At 58.9% G+C, this 15,207-nt stretch overlaps 2 protein-coding genes across 2 annotated transcripts; one reads left to right on the top strand and one right to left on the bottom strand.

Moving 5' to 3' along the window:
- Nucleotides 1-7,095: 7,095 nt before the first annotated feature.
- Nucleotides 7,096-11,154, bottom strand: SIRT2 (sirtuin 2). The gene is made up of 15 exons (XM_063182734.1): nucleotides 11,070-11,154; nucleotides 10,948-10,987; nucleotides 10,452-10,568; nucleotides 9,626-9,667; nucleotides 9,430-9,536; nucleotides 9,287-9,343; nucleotides 9,127-9,195; nucleotides 8,908-9,037; nucleotides 8,570-8,629; nucleotides 8,399-8,454; nucleotides 8,212-8,288; nucleotides 8,085-8,136; nucleotides 7,860-7,924; nucleotides 7,514-7,580; nucleotides 7,096-7,422 (listed from the first exon to the last, which is right to left on the bottom strand). Coding segments are annotated over exons 2-15 (1,173 nt in total). The 5' UTR covers nucleotides 10,949-10,987; nucleotides 11,070-11,154; the 3' UTR covers nucleotides 7,096-7,149.
- Nucleotides 11,155-11,421: 267 nt separating this feature from the next.
- Nucleotides 11,422-14,653, top strand: NFKBIB (NFKB inhibitor beta). Its single transcript, XM_063182731.1, is given in 7 exon segments — nucleotides 11,422-11,636; nucleotides 12,002-12,107; nucleotides 12,779-12,934; nucleotides 12,936-13,026; nucleotides 13,304-13,392; nucleotides 13,496-13,762; nucleotides 14,493-14,653. Coding segments are annotated over 7 exon segments (972 nt in total). The 3' UTR covers nucleotides 14,541-14,653.
- The last annotated feature ends 554 nt before the right edge of the window (nucleotides 14,654-15,207 follow it).

Raw genomic sequence — 15,207 nt, 5'->3', positions numbered from 1 at the left:
TAAGCTCGCATCAACTCTTAATTTTTGTTTTGAATTCTACTATAAATCTCTTGTGCACTTTGGTAATCACGGTTACTTAACCTTGTTACTTTCCTTGGTTTCTTCAGGTTTGTCTTCACGGCAAACACTATTTTACTGAAACAAATAAGCATAGTAAAAATAGCAATCCTCCAAGTGCACACACAGCGAGAGAAAACTACCTTTTCCACACATCCTTTTTGAAAATCTCCAGGTTCTCCCACCCACTGGGATCAAGTGTAGGAGTTTGATCTTCATTATTTACACATGCTAACCTTTTTATTTTGTTTGAAATGTTCCTAATAATTGAATTCTTAATTTTTTAATACTGCCTGGAGCCGGATAACTTTGTTTTAACATAGATATTGGGATCCGAATTTGGCTTTTACAATTTTGGATTTTCTCAATTTCTATTTCACTGTGCCTGTTCTGTTTAATTTCTCTCAAATCATTATATATAGGAACTCCCAAACTTGATCCAGTTTCTTTGGGCAACAAGAAAATTAGTTTTAATCACTCTAGCGGTGCAGCTGCCAGACAAGATCAAATCTAGGGGTTTAAGGCTCCCCTGAAATGTGTTCCTAAAGGAGTTTATCTCTTTTCCAGTATACCCATATAAATACTTGTAACAAACAATTTTTCGTACCATTTTCACCATTTCTTGCTTTTTTACTATATCTGCTGAGCTTGTTTCAGCAGCATCCCATTTAAAGCACAACCAGGCTTCCCTATAGGGACACTCTCCTAGGAGTGGCTGCCTAAAAGTGGCAGTATTGTATATTATCCAATACACTCTCTTATTTTTTTGATAAAAGACCAATTGGGAGAGGTTAACACAATCAGGGTTAGAACTGATGTGGACTCTCGACAAGGAGCTCACTTCCTCCTCACAGCGGGCTTGGTAGCATTCATTGCACGGCTCAGCTGGGCATCCCAGAGCACCACCAGCAATCAGAGCCATCAGTACTACCCTTCCCAAGAGTCCGGTATGGGTCATCTTGCACAGCCTGCCCCACCCGGCCTTGCCTCTTGGGGAATTTTACTGAGGAGAAGCTTCCAAGCTCTTTAGAGTCCCTTCTACCCGTTTCTCTGGTTAAACCTCTCTTGGTCTGTTCCCTACCAATTTTGGTTTCCCCTCCCAGGGGAGTGTTCTGTAGAGGATTAACCTGGAGTCTTTAGAAATAAATTGGGGAACTTAACTAGAATTACTTATTTACAGTCTTAAACTTTTTACCAACATAGTTTACACAGAACAGTCTTAAAATATTTTAAGCAATATTAGAACTCTGATACCAATTTTTTTCCCACACAGTTCAGTCTTTTTGACTCTTCCTTCTGAGAGTCATCTTTAAATCACAGTATACTCAGGTGAATTAACTTGTGAAGCAGATGAATCTTGTCCAGCGCCGGGGGGTGAGAGTGATGTGGACTCTGGTCCAATGCCAGAGGGAAAAACTGGGACTCTGGCCCAATGCCAGAAGAGACAAAGGGGTGGAGTCCGGTCCAATGCCAGAATGCCAGAGGGAAAAAAAAAAACTGGTGTTGAATCCTGGTCCAATGCCAGGGGGTGAGAGTGATGTGAGTCCAACCTTTTCCTTTTGGTCTGCACAGTCGAGTTAGTAATGAAGAGTACCTGAAACGGGCTTTCAAACACAGGCATTAGTGGTCTGCAATTTAATGAGTTTATCAAAACTCAGTTTCTCTGTTTAATGTTATTGGTTAATTTCTCTTTTTCCATAGCTTGCATGTTTCTCTTATCAACTTCTACATACTCTGTATTTTGCAAGGAGTTGTATTTCTCAGCTAACTTAACTCCCAAAGTATTTTTATTCCCCCATTTTTCTGTGTATTTAATTCACTGGTTTTTCTGTTCTATTTTCAAGATCTTATCTATTTATCTCTTGCTTCTGTTTCTCACTTTCACTTACAGCTTAAATCAACCCCTTACACTTGAATTTTTTCTCTTTTTTTTTTTTTCTTACGCCATTCTTCTACACAATACACTTCCCTCTAAGGAGATGTGGTAAAACTTATAATGCACAATCTACATTACCTCTATTCTAATTTGTCTATATTTATTCTCACACATTCCTTCACACCCTCAAGACACAAACTGGATCATTATTGCTAGAAAATCACTGTGGCTCCCCTCACCTTGGGGTTGGCCCACAGGTCTCAGCATCTCTGGGCCTCCTGGAAGGGGCCCTGGCTCTGGTTGCCTCTGGTGCACATTCACCTGTGAGGCTCTCTGCGTGTCACTCACACTCTCGCAGCTACGGCTCCCTCACACACCTGAGGAGCACTAGTCTGGTTTGTAGGTCACACACACACTTTGGCCACAGCCCCCACCCGCCTGGGGGACACAAGCCTGGTTTGCAGGTCACACATACACACACTTCCACTGCCCCCTTCCCACGTGCCCGGGAAGTTGAGGCTGACTTGTGACTCACTCTCACGCACACACCAACAAGGACAACAATAAGGTACCTTTTACTTTCACATCACTTATTACAAGTTAAGTATTACTGGCCAGTTTTGGTGCTATTGGATATCCTTTCTACCTAAGTTGTTTTTTGTCTAAATTCAGATGTTTTTCACTATACTACTATACTATACTATACTATACTATACTATACTATACTATACTATACTTCTTAGTACTTTGTTGAGACAGGACTTATCTGCTCCTGTATCTACTCAAAAATTCTAATTCTTCATTTAAGGGTCCCACTTCAAAGTTACCAAGGGCTCTTCTAGATGTTACATCAGGTCCCCTATAGTGTAAAGCTCCTGACCCTCTAATCGTCACCTTTAAGGATCTTCCCTAAATTATCTTGTTCCCTGGCTATTGCCGCATCAAGACTGAGTTTTCTACAAAACCTCCTGACGTGTCCTGCCTTTCCACAGTAAGAGCAATGTCGCTCTCTCAAAGGGCCTTGAGGTGTCTCCATCCCTCTTGTACCTGACAGTACTGACTTATCCTTGCCTCCTCCTGGTGGTGGACCCGCCCACCCTGCACTTTCTCTAGCTACAGCAACCATGATCTTAGCCTTGGCCTTTGCTTTATCTTCCTCCCTCCTTAAATACACCTTCAGTGCCTCTTTTAATAACTCATTAATGTCCTTCTCTTGCCAATCTTCCATCTTTTCCAATTTTCTCCGTATATCAGGCCAAGATTTGGTAACAAATTCGACTTTTAGTAGCATTTGACCTTCCGGGGTGTCTGGGTCTATTCTGGAGTACAACTGAAAGTTCTGCCTTAGGCGATTAAGCCAGGCAGCAGGAGCTTCATCCTTCTCCTGTGCACCCTCAAATGCCAATTGGGTATTAGTTCCTTTGGGAACTGACTCTTTGATCCCCCGTATTATCAAAGACCTATATTCCCCTCATGGCCTTCCTCCCCTCCTCCTGGTTAGGATCCAGTTGGGCTCCGTTAGTGGCAATTTCTGTTCACCTGTTGGCACCTGGGGTCCTGGACTGTTATCTTTCTCCCAAATTTTTATGCCAGCCGCCCTTATCATCTGGACCTCTTCTGGGAAAATAATATACTCAGGATGGAATTCATTTCCCCCCAAGTGTAGATATTTGGACCTAGAAATTGATCCACTTGTTTGGCTATGCCCACTGGGTCCTCAACTAAATGCCCCAACTCTTTCTTGAATCCCCTCACCTCAGAAGCAGTTAGGGGAGCATTCACAAAGCCAACACCTCCCGCCACTCCTCCCATAGGAACCTCTCTGAGGGGAAAGAGTCTCTCTGCCTTGGAGGTCTTGGATCTGGTGCTACAGTACGGCCCATCTTCAGATGCCAAACTACTTTGAGGGTTCTCTGGGTTACCCTGAACTTTCTGCCCATCAGCAGGTGTATTTGCTGATAGCTGTCTACTGGGCGAGGAGGCATTTGTGTCCCAGGTAGAAGGAGGTAAAGGGACAGCAATAGGAGGGGGAGAGGGACCTGAGTAGATATTAATCGGAGCTGGAGAAGGGGTGGAGAATGCAGCAGGTGGAGTAGGCACTTGTGGTGGTGCAGAAGGAACTGGAGGAGATACTGGGTTCATCATAGCAGAAGCTGAAGAGGTAGGAGGAGTTTGAGCAGGTGGTAATGAGATGGCAGCCGGGGGAGGAACCGGACCTGCCATTTGAGGTGCTTGAAGAAGAGGATTATAAGGTGGAGGGGCAGAAGGAGGCAAATAATCCAGGGGGTCCCATCTTTTACTAGTTCTATCATCCCCTCCTTCATTCCTCTGTACCTTACAAATTCGCACCCCTTCATCCTCAACAGCGCTCTTTACCCAGCAAGCTACATACAATAATTGCTCAGGATCAGTATCCCCTCGAGCTGTCAGATAATTATTTAATTGTTGGCACATCTACTTATCCTTTGTCCCACACCAAGGCCATCCTCCTTGCAACTCTAATTCTGGCCACGCTTCCATACAATAATGGATCATTTTCACTTTATCTAATCCCTTCGTGGCCTCTATAGAATCCCATTTTACTAACAGTTCTCCTAAGGGACTACTAGGAGGTATATCCCTCAGTCTCTTGCCAGTCTTATTACTACTACAACATCCCATTTTTCAAGTCTCAATAAAAAATATCCCGAAGGTGCCTCTACTGACCGGGAATTTAAAAAAAACCTTCCTTGAGGAGCTCCAGCCTCCTCCACTGAACTTCAAATTTACTGCCTGATGCTCAGGACTTTATACTGAAACAACTGCCCAATCTCTTGATTGCCCAACTTCCCAGCGTCAGGTCTTACATCTATCGGGACTTAAACACACGAAGCCACGGCCAAGAATCCGGGTCGTGCCTGACACCCTCAGTCAGGAGAAACAACTGCCTGATTTTTAGTTTGCCTAACCTGCCAATTTTTTAGGCTTCACCGTATCAGGACTTAAAAGCAAACCGCAGCCTCCTTCGCTGGGGTTTGTGCCTGACTCCTTTGTCAGGACTTACTTTGCCTGCAGGGCTTGTGAACCACCCGAATCCTTCTCGGGACTGACAAATCTTACTCCAATCCTTCTCGAGACTTACAAAAGTGCCTGACCTCCCTTTGTCAGGACTTACTTTGCCTGCAGGGCTTGTGAACCACCCGAATCCTTCTCGGGACTGACAAATCTTACTCGAATCCTTCTCGAGACTTACAAAAGTGCCTGACCTCCCTTTGTCAGGACTTTGGGGTGCGTGCCACTCATACACAGTAATTCACTCTGCACGCCCGGAGTGGGGGGGCCCTTTATTCCCCCTTGGGAGACGACTCACTCACACTAATTCCACTCGCGTCCCCCTGTTCCTGGCCGCTTTTCTCGCGAAAAAACGGAACCGCAGTAATGAGGGGTCCACTCTCGCTTCGAAGGTCCGGCTGCCGGCCCTCGTCTCACTCACACACACATGCGCACGTCTCCCGCTCCCGCCACCGAGTTTCTCACCAGTCCGGTGCTCCGGTGTTCCTCTGCGTCGCTGTCCTGAGCCGGTCCCTCTGGTCCTGGTAGCCAGCTGTCCTCTGAAGATCCAAGATGGCCAGTCCTGAGTCCTCTTGCGGCGTGGCTATCCCGGACGAGAGCCCCCAGCTGAAATAAACAGGGCCAGGAGACTTCTTCTCCTGTGTAATGCCTTTATTAAAAAGTGATCAGCTCAGGATTGGGCGGCTCGACGGGTCTGCAGCGTCCGTCGTCTCCCAGGGCGACTCAGAGGAGGAGGATATGCGCAGCTCTGTCCACCAGGGGCAGAGCTGGGGATCAGATCCTCTTGGGAGCCTTTTTCGGGTCTCCTGATCCCATAAGATGGTGTCAGATGTTATTTTTCCCTCTCAGTCGGCCTGGTCTCAGCTCCGGGGTCAACTCCCACGGTCAGGGCGAGAGGGTCCGAAGGTGTTCTGCGTCTCTGCAGGCTCAGCACTCGGTTCCTCACGTCCAGACATCACTCTAGTCTCTCAACTCTTAGGTGGCTCGTTGTTTTTGGGGTTTCTCCATGAGTTTGGAGATGGGGGTCTCACAAAGCATTCTGGTCTTGCGAGTCACTTTGCATAACCCCCCCCACCTTCTCAGGTGTCTTCACTATTCTGGGAAAGGTACAACTTAGCTTCGGGCAAGGTCCCCACCCAGGAGAAGAGCCATTACCTCGCCCCAGCCAGGGCTTTTACTAATACAAAAACAACCATTAACGACAACGACCCGTGATTACAATAACAAAACACACAGAACTTGGGCAGGGCCAGTGGTCTGGCTGCCTTTTTGAAACTTTTTCTCATAAAAAAATATTAACCGAGTTTTTGTTCATAACAGCTAGTGCCCCTGCAAGCAGCGTTTTCCGTTTGAGTTCCCACAGCGTACATTGTGAGTCTGTGGCAATTACACCAGCAGGGTTTTTGCAGCCGTTTGGGGTGAGTGTGGGTCCTTCCAGGGTACTTTCCCCAGCCCGGGTGGGTTTCCAAGCCCTTGGGAGTGGGAAAGGATCTGGGGCAGAGGGCGGGAGCTGGACTCGATGCCCTGCTGGGGGCAGCTCGGGATGCTCTGTGACTCTGTGACGATTCTTCCCCACGGGAAGGGACGTTTTCCACCCCCCATCTCGGGGGCAGCTCCAAGCCCAGCCTGTCCCAGCAGCTTCCCTCCAGGAGCAACCCTTGGATTTTGGGATTTTGGAGGTGCAATTCAAATTTTGGCCAGTTCTGGCTCGTGGACAATGAGTCCCGTTTGCCATTCCAAAAAAGTCACATTTGCATTTTCCAACCCCGCAGATCCACACTCACTCTTCCTTCTCTCCCACAATCCCAGATATCACACAGCAGATACAGAGCTTTGTTTTGAAACTTTTTTTTTTTTAATGTAAATTAATGTTATTTCTCAGCAGATATAAAAGTGAGAAACTTCACAGGTTTCAGTGTTTTGCACACGCATCCCCCCACACCCTTCCTGGGAATTCCAATACATTTTAAATCTGTAACACCCCTTTTTAAGGGAGGAGAAAAACCTTTTTGGACCCCCCTTTCCTGTATTTTTGTTTTCCTCTTTTTTTGTTTAAGGAATAAAAGAACCCCTGCTCCTCCAGCCCCCAGTGACCACACAAAGCCGAAATCTCCTCTGTGACCATTTAATTTTGGGTTGTCCCCCCCGTGCCATGGGGAGGGTCCTCACTGCCCCCCCCGTGACTTTTCCGGGTCATCTTCAGCCTTGTCCTTGTCCCCCCCCTGGGGTTTTTTGGGGTCCTTTTCAGCCTTGGCCTTGCCCCCCGGGCCCTTCTTGGGCTCACTCTCAGCTTTTCCCTCGTCCCCCAGGCTCTTTTTGGGGCTCCCCCCGTCCTTGTCCTCGTCCCCCCGGGGCTTTTGGGGGGCGCCCCCATCCCTGTCGCCCGCCTTGGCGTCGATGGCCGCGTGTTCCCTGCGCACCAGCTCCTCCAGCTCCTCCTGAGGGGACACGGGGGGTTCAGGGGGGTCCCCACAGGGGTTTGGGGGACAGGGGGACCCCCAGAATCTGTGGGTGGGTGGGGGGCAGTACCTTCCAGCCCAGGAGCTCAGCCAGAGCCAGGCACCCGCTGTCGCAGTCCCCCAGCCAGGCCACGTCCCTGTGCACACACAGGGACCCCACAGTCACCCCAAAATCCTGGGGGGGGCCCTGGGATCACCTGAGGGTGCCCAAAACCCCCTCGAGTGGCCCCAAACTACCTTGGGGTGCGCCAAACCTCGACGCAAGTCCTGCAAACCACCTTCGGGGATGCCCAAAACCGCTCTGAGGGTCCCCAAAACCGCTCTGAGGGTCCCCAAAACCACTTTGAGGGTCCCCAAAACCGCTCTGAGGGTCCCCAAAACCACGGGGCGGGACAGAGCCCCCCACCTGGCCATACCTGTAGGCCTTGTCCGAGTCAAAGTCCATGCCACCAAAGCCCATCAGGGACATCAGGGGGTCACTCTGGGGGGACAAGGGTGTGGTTTGGCACAAGGGGGGGGGGGGGGGCAGCTGCTCCAAGCCCCCCCCCCAGCGCCTCCCAGAAAAGTTTGGGGGGCAGGGGGACCCCCAAAACGATGAGATCTTGAAGGTGCTCCCCCCCCCCCCCCCGCCCCCAGCTCACCTGCCCCGTCTTCTCCTTGTTGATGAGGAGTCTGGGGGTGTTGGTGGGGACCCTGTGGGAGGGGGACGGTCACAGGGGGCTCCCCAGGGTCTGGGGGGGGTCTGGGTGTGGGGGACGGGGGTCTCACCTGCTGATGAGGGAGGCAAAGGGCTGCACCTGCAGCGAGGTGCCCATGATGAGCAGCAGGTCGACCTTCCCAAAGTCCTGCAGAGGGAGGGGGCATCACTGGGGGGGGGTCCCTGGGTCACCTCAGCCTCCCCCAGCCTCAAATCCAGCCTGGGGGTGGCTTTGGGGGCCCCCCAGACCCCACTCACCGACTCCAGGAGGGCGAAGAAGCGCGAGGGGAGGTTCTCCCCAAAAAACACAATGTCTGGGGAATAGGGGGGGGAATGGGGGGGCAGGTCAATGCGTGGGGGGGAGGGGGGGTGAGACCCCCTCCCCAAAATTCCTGCTGAGCCCCCCCCCCCCCCAGCCCCAAAACTCACCAGGTTTCACCAGCCCCTGGCACTTCTCACATTTAGGGACGAGGGAGGAGAAAATCCGCTCTGGGGAGGAGGAGGAGGAGGAGGAAGCTTGGTGGGGAAAGGGGGCAGGGGGGCACAGGGGCATTTGGGGGGGGCACAGGGGCATTTGGGGGGGGCACAGGGACATTTGGGGGGGCACAGGGGGACAACAACCTGCTGTTCCCACCCTGTGGCAGACCAGGTGGGGACACCCCCGAGGCACTCAGGGGGTCCTGGGGGGGTCCCCGGGGGTCCCCAGCACTCGGGGGGGTCCCGGGGGGTTCCAGGGGGATCCCAGGGGGTCCCAGAGCCCCCCGTACCCCTCATCCAGGCCAGGCTGTAGCTCTGGCGGCACGAGGCCCGCAGGCAGTGCGAGGTGAAGAAGGTGCCGTGAGCCTCCACCAGCAGCTCCGGGTCCAGCCCCGCCACCCTCTCCAGGGTGTCGATGTTCTGGGGGGGGCACGGGGGGCGTCAGGGGCTCCCCACAATCCCCGTGAGCCCCCCGAAGCAGCCAGGGGAGGAGGGGGTGTGTGTCCCACCTGGGTGTAGCAGCGCAGCAAGAGCCCCTTGTCCTGCAGCAGCCGCATGAAGTAGTGGCACACCGTGGGCTGGGGGGGCGAATTTGGGGGTGGTTTGAGGGTCTCTTGGGGCGCCCCCGATTTGGGGAGGGGGCTGGAAGGAGGTTTGGGGGCGGCTTACCTTGAACTGCCCCGGGTAGAGCTCGCGGGCGAGGGCGAAGAAGGGCTCTGGGTGTTTCTGGGGGGCACAGGGAGCTCGGGGGGGGGCCCCAGAGAAACTCGGGGAGCCCCCACCCCAGAATCTGGGGAGGAAGGGGGGGGTACCTTGAAGAACCCGATCTCGAAGATGGCCTCGGGGTAGGGCAGGTTGTAGCTCTGCAGGTTGGAGTAGAGCCCGGTGCCGGGGGAGCGGAAATCGGGGATCCCGGCAGCTGGGGGGGGGGGGGGTCAGGGTGGGTCAGGACCCACCCCGGGGGTCCCCGAGCCCCCCCGGGACCCCCCCCCCAGCCAGAGCACTCACAGGTGGAGATGCCGGCGCCCACCATGCACACGATGTTCTTACCTGGGGAAGGGGGCACGCAAAGGGGTGAGCCCCAAATCCACCCTCGAGAGCCCCAAAACTGCCCCCAAATCCTCCCCCTGTTCTCGCTGCCCTCCCCCGGTGCCCGGTTTCCTGCTGCCCCTCCCCGTTCCCATCCCCGGTGCCCCGTTCCCGTACACCGGTCACTCTCGATAAAGCATTCCCATCCCCGATGTCCCGTTCCCGTTTCCGGTGCCCCGTTCCCATTCCCAGTGCCCCGTTCACATTCCCAGTGTCCCGTTCCCATCCCCAGTGTCCCGTTCCCATCCCCGGTGCCCCGTTCCCGTTCCCGGTGCCCCGTTCCCATCCCCGGTGCCCCGTTCCCATCCCCGTACACCGGTCACTCTCGATAAAGCATTCCCATCCCCGGTGCCCCGTTCCCATCCCCGGTGCCCCGTTCCCATTCCCAGTGCCCCGTTCCCATCCCCGGTGCCCCGTTCCCATCCCCGGTGCCCCGTTCCCATTCCCAGTGTCCCGTTCCCATCCCCGGTGCCCCGTTCCCATCCCCGGTGCCCCGTTCCCATCCCCGGTGCCCTGTTCCCATCCCCGATGCCCCGTTCCCATCCCCGGTGCCCCGTTCCCGTTCCCGGTGCCCCGTTCCCATCCCCGGTGCCCCGTTCCCATCCCCGGTGCCCCGTTCCCATTCCCAGTGCCCCGTTCCCATCCCCGGTGCCCCGTTCCCATCCCCGGTGCCCCGTTCCCATTCCCAGTGTCCCGTTCCCATCCCCGGTGCCCCGTTCCCATCCCCGGTGCCCCGTTCCCGTACACCGGTCACTCTTGATGAAGCGCCCGACGCCCGCCAGGCTCAGCTCGTCCAGCACCGGCTCCGCTCGGTCCCCGCCGAGCCCCAGGGTCCGGGACAGCAGCGCCCGCAGCAGCTCCACTGCGGGGGGACGCCGAGGATGTCCCCAAAGTGCCACCAAACCCCCCTGGAATGTCCCCAAACAGCACCAGAACCCCACAGGATGTCCCCAAAACCTCCCTGGATGCCCCCAAAAGCCCCCAGAATGTTGCTCCCAAAATGTCCCCAAAGGTCCCAAAACAGCGCCACACCCCCCCTCCCCGAATGTCCCCAAAACGTCCCCAAGGGGTCCCCGAGGTGTCCCCAAAAGATTCCCGAAGTGTCCCCGCGGGGTCCCCAGGGTGTCCCCAGGGAGTCCCCAAAGTGTCCCCAAAACGTCCCCAAGTGGTCCCGGGGTGTCCCCAAAGGCCCAGCCGAGGCCCCCGCGGCCACCACGGGAGCCCGGCGCCCCCAGACCCACTGTCAGCGTCGGCCGAAGTGCCGGGCTCGGGTTCCGAAACCTGCGGGGAGGAGTGCGCGGGGTCACCGGGCTGTGAGGGGCGGTCACCGGGGTGGGGACCGGGGAGACACCGGGGGCGTTACCGGAGACTCGGCGTCCTGCTCCGCCTCCTCCCGGCGGGCACCGGGAGCCGCGGGCACGCTGGGGGGGTCCCCGGCGGGGGCGGGAGCAGAGGGAGCCGCACCCCCGGGGCTGCTCCGGCCCCGCCGGCCCCGGCACCGTCCCGGTCCGCCATGGGCGCGGCCTGCCCGCACCACAACTCCCGGCGTGCCCCGCGGCGACTCCGCTGGGCGGGGCACGCAGGCGCGGACAGACGGAGGGTGCTGATTAGCCGAGGCACCCGGAAGCGCGGGCGCGGACTACGGGTCCCGGCAGGCGCCGCGGCGGGGATTCCCCGGCCCGCGATGGCGGCCGCGGCCTGAGGCGGCCCCGGCGATGGCGGCCGCGGCCCCCGCGGCCCCGGCGGCCCCCGGCGAGGCCAAGCGCCCCGAGGGCGACGAGTGGTGCGACAGCGGGCTGGGCTCGCTGGGCGACGGGCCGCTGGGGCCGCCGCTGCCCGCCAGCCCCGCGGCGGAGCCCCCCGAGCCCCTCGCTGACCCCGCGGCCTGGCTGCGGCACGTCCTGAGCTTCGTCACCGACGAGGGCGACACGTGAGGGCGGGCAGGGACCAGGGAACCCCCCCGGGCTCCGGGCGGGACCCCCACGCACACCCGGGGCTTGGAGGGTCGCGATCCTGCCTCTGCCCGGGGTTCCGGTGCGATCCCCCCGCAGCCCCTCGGGCGGGGGTCCCTCGGTAACGGCTCCGGCGCCTCAATAGCCCCCCTAGGAGCCACAGTAACCCCCCCGGTAACGGCCCCGGACGCTCCATAACCCCCCAGGACCCTCAATAATTTCTTCCACTTTCCTGGGTACCCCATTTGGGTCTGGGGTGCCAGTCCTCTTTTGGGTGCCCCATTTGGGTCTGGGGGTGCCGGGACCCCCGTGCCCAGCCCGCGCCCCCCCCCCCATCCCCCAGGGCCCTGCACCTGGCCGTGATCCACGAGCACCTGGAGTTCCTGGAGTCCATCCTGCGGCACACGGAGCACTCGCCCTACCTGGACCTGCAGAACGACCTGGGCCAGGTGGGACGGGGAAAGCTGGGGGGGCTGTGGGGGAAATTTGGGGTGGTGTTTCGGGGTGGTGGCTGGGTTTTGGGGCTGGGTTTCGGGGTGGTTTAACCCCTGTTTCCCCGCAGACCGCCCTGCACATCGCCGCGGTGCTGGGGCTGGGTTTCGGGGTGGTTTAACCCCTGTTTCCCCGCTTTCTCCCCGCAGACCGCCCTGCACATCGCCGTGGTGCTGGGGCTGGGTTTCGGGGCGCTGTTTCGGGGTGGTGGCTGGGTTTTGGGGCTGGGTTTCGGGGTGGTTTAACCCCTGTTTCCCCGCAGACCGCCCTGCACATCGCCGCGGTGCTGGGGCTGGGTTTCGGGGCGGTTTAACCCCTTTCTCCCCGTGGTGCTGGGGCTGGGTCTCGGGGTGGTTTAACCCCTGTTTCCCCGCAGACCGCCCTGCACATCGCCGCGGTGCTGGGGCTGGGTTTTGGGGCTGGGTTTCGGGGTGGTTTAACCCCTGTTTCCCCGCAGACCGCCCTGCACATCGCCGCGGTGCTGGGGCTGGGTTTCGGGGTGGTTTAACCCCTTTTTCCCCGCTTTCTCCCCGCAGACCGCCCTGCACATCGCCGTGGTGCTGGGGCTGGGTTTCGGGGCGCTGTTTTGGGGTGGTTTAACCCCTGTTTCCCCGCTTTCTCCCCGCAGACCGCCCTGCACATCGCCGTGGTGCTGGGGCTGGCCGGCGCCGTGCGGCGGCTGCGGGCGGCGGGCGCGGCCGTGGCCGTGCGGGAGCGGGGCGGTCACACGGCGCTGCACCTGGCCTGCCGCGAGGGCCACCCCGCCTGCGCCCGCGCCCTGCTGGGGACGCCCCCCCGACCCCCGGGACGCCCCCCGGGACCCCCGGCAGGAGGAGGAGGAGCGGCGGGCGCAGCTGGACAGCGTCAACTACGACGGTGAGTTGGGGGGGGGGGGGGGGGGGGGCGCGGTTTTTGGGGAGGGGGTCGTGGGGTGGGGTGGGGGGGATCGCGTGGCTTCGGGCTCATCGTGATTTTGGGGAGGGGGTGGTGGGGGGTGGCGCAGTTTTTTGGGGTTTTGCGCGTGTTTTTGGGGGTGGGGACTCGGGGCAGGGGCCGCACACGGGTTTGGGGTTTAAACGTTTTGGGGAGGGGTCTGGTTTGGGTTTTGGGGGGGGTCCCGGGGCTCAGGCAGCGCTGTGTCCCCCCCCCGCAGGTTACACCCCCCTGCACGTGGCCGTGCTGCGCCGCGACCCCGAGCTGGTGCAGCTGCTGCTCCGCGCCGGCGCCGACCCCGACCGGCCGGTGCGTGCGAAAAACCCCCCAAAAACCCCCCAAAAACCCCCCAAAAACCCACCCGAGCCGGGGCTCCGGCAGCCAGCCAGCCTGACCCCGCCGCGCCCCGCAGGAGCCGAGCTGCGGCCGCAGCCCCCTGCACTTGGCCGTGGAGGCGCAGAGCCCCGAGGTGGCCGAGTGCCTGCTGCGGGCCGGGGCGCGGCCGGAGCCCCGCACCTTCTCGGGGCTCACCCCGCTGCGCAGCGCCCGGCGCCGCCCCGACCCCCGCCTGCCGCCCCTGCTGCGCCGCTTCGGGGCCCGCGACCCGCCCGGCGGCGACAGCGGCGACGACAGCAGCGACAGCGGCGGCGACAGCGAGGGCGGGGCCGAGGACAGCCAGGTCAGTGCGGGGCAAAGCGGGGCGCGCAGCCACGGTGCCCAGACCCTCCCGAGCCCCCCAGACCCTCCCAATTCCCCCCAGACCCTCCCGAGCCCCCCAAACCCTCCCAATTCCCCCCAGACCCTCCCGAGCCCCCCAAACCCTCCCAATGCCCACCGAGACCCTCCCAATGCCCACCCAGACCCTCCCGAGCCCCCCCAAACCCTCCCAATTCCCCCCAGACCCTCCCGAGCCCCCCAAACCCTCCCAATTCCCCCCAGACCCTCCCGAGCCCCCCAAACCCTCCCAATGCCCACCCAGGCCCTCCTGAGCCCCCCAAACCCTCCCAAGGTCCCCCAAACCCTCCCAATTCCCCCCAGACCCTCCCGAGCCCCCCAAACCCTCCCAATGCCCACCTAGGCCCTCCTGAGCCCCCCCAGACCCTCCCAATGCCCCCCAGACACTCCCGAGCTCCCCCAGACCCTCCCAATGCCCACCTAGGCCCTCCCGAGCTCCCCCAGACCCTCCCAATTCCCCCCAGACCCTCCCAATGCCCACCTAGGCCCTCCCGAGCCCCCCCAGACCCTCCCGAGCTCCCCCAGACCCTCCCAATTCCCCCCAGACCCTCCCAATGCCCACCTAGGCCCTCCCGAGCCCCCCCAGACCCTCCCGAGCCCCCCAAACCCTCCCAATGCCCGCCCAGACCCTCCCGGGACCCCCCAACTCCCCCCCAAATCTCTGTCCCCCCCAGGACGAGTACGACGACATCGTCATCACCAGCCGGCGCTGCCCGGCCTGAGGGCCCCCCCCGGGTGGACTCGGGGACCCCCGAAGGGGCGCCCACCCCCCAAAATCCCGGGGGAGCCCCAGGGGCTGGGGGGGGGCGGGAAATAAAGCAGAGGCTGCAAAGGACACGGCTGTGACAATGGGGGGACATTGGGGGGACACCTGGGTGAGTCTGGGGACACCTGTGTGAGTGCGGGACACACCTGTGTGAGTGCGGGACACACCTGTGGCACTGGGGACACACCTGTGGCACTGGGGACACCTGTGTGAGTTTGGGGACAGGTGTGGCACTGGGGACACACCTGTGGCACTGGGGGACACCTGTGGCACTGGGGACACACCTGTGGCACTGGGGACACCTGTGTGAGTTTGGGGACAGGTGTGACACTGGGGACACCTGTGTGAGTGCAGGACACACCTGTGGCACTGGGGACACCTGTGTGAGTGCAGGACACACCTGTGGCACTGGGGGACACCTGTGTGAGTTTGGGGACACCTGGGTGAGTCTGGGGACACCTGTGTGAGTGCGGGACACACCTGTGACACTGGGGACACCTCTGTGAGTCTGGGGACAGGTGTGGCACTGGGGACACCTGTGTGAGTGCAGGACACACCTGTGGCACTGGGGACACCTGTGTGAGTTTGGGGACAGGTGTGGCACTGGGGACACCTGTGTGAGT

The sequence above is a fragment of the Melospiza melodia genome, unplaced genomic scaffold (genome assembly GCF_035770615.1).
Source record: "Melospiza melodia melodia isolate bMelMel2 unplaced genomic scaffold, bMelMel2.pri scaffold_306, whole genome shotgun sequence".
NCBI lineage: Eukaryota > Metazoa > Chordata > Aves > Passeriformes > Passerellidae > Melospiza > Melospiza melodia.
The sequence above is the reverse complement of the archived record's forward strand: the minus strand, read 5'-3'. Positions and strand labels throughout refer to the sequence as shown.

What these genes read in the sequence shown, in the direction of transcription:
- SIRT2 (XM_063182734.1), bottom strand. An exon ending in TCTTCGCCCTCCTGGAGTCG is followed by an intron (nt 8,289 to 8,398) that starts GTGAGTGGGGTC and finishes CTCCCTCTGCAG; the next exon opens with GACTTTGGGAAGGTCGACCT. An exon ending in ACAAGGAGAAGACGGGGCAG is followed by an intron (nt 7,925 to 8,084) that starts GTGAGCTGGGGG and finishes TTGTCCCCCCAG; the next exon opens with AGTGACCCCCTGATGTCCCT.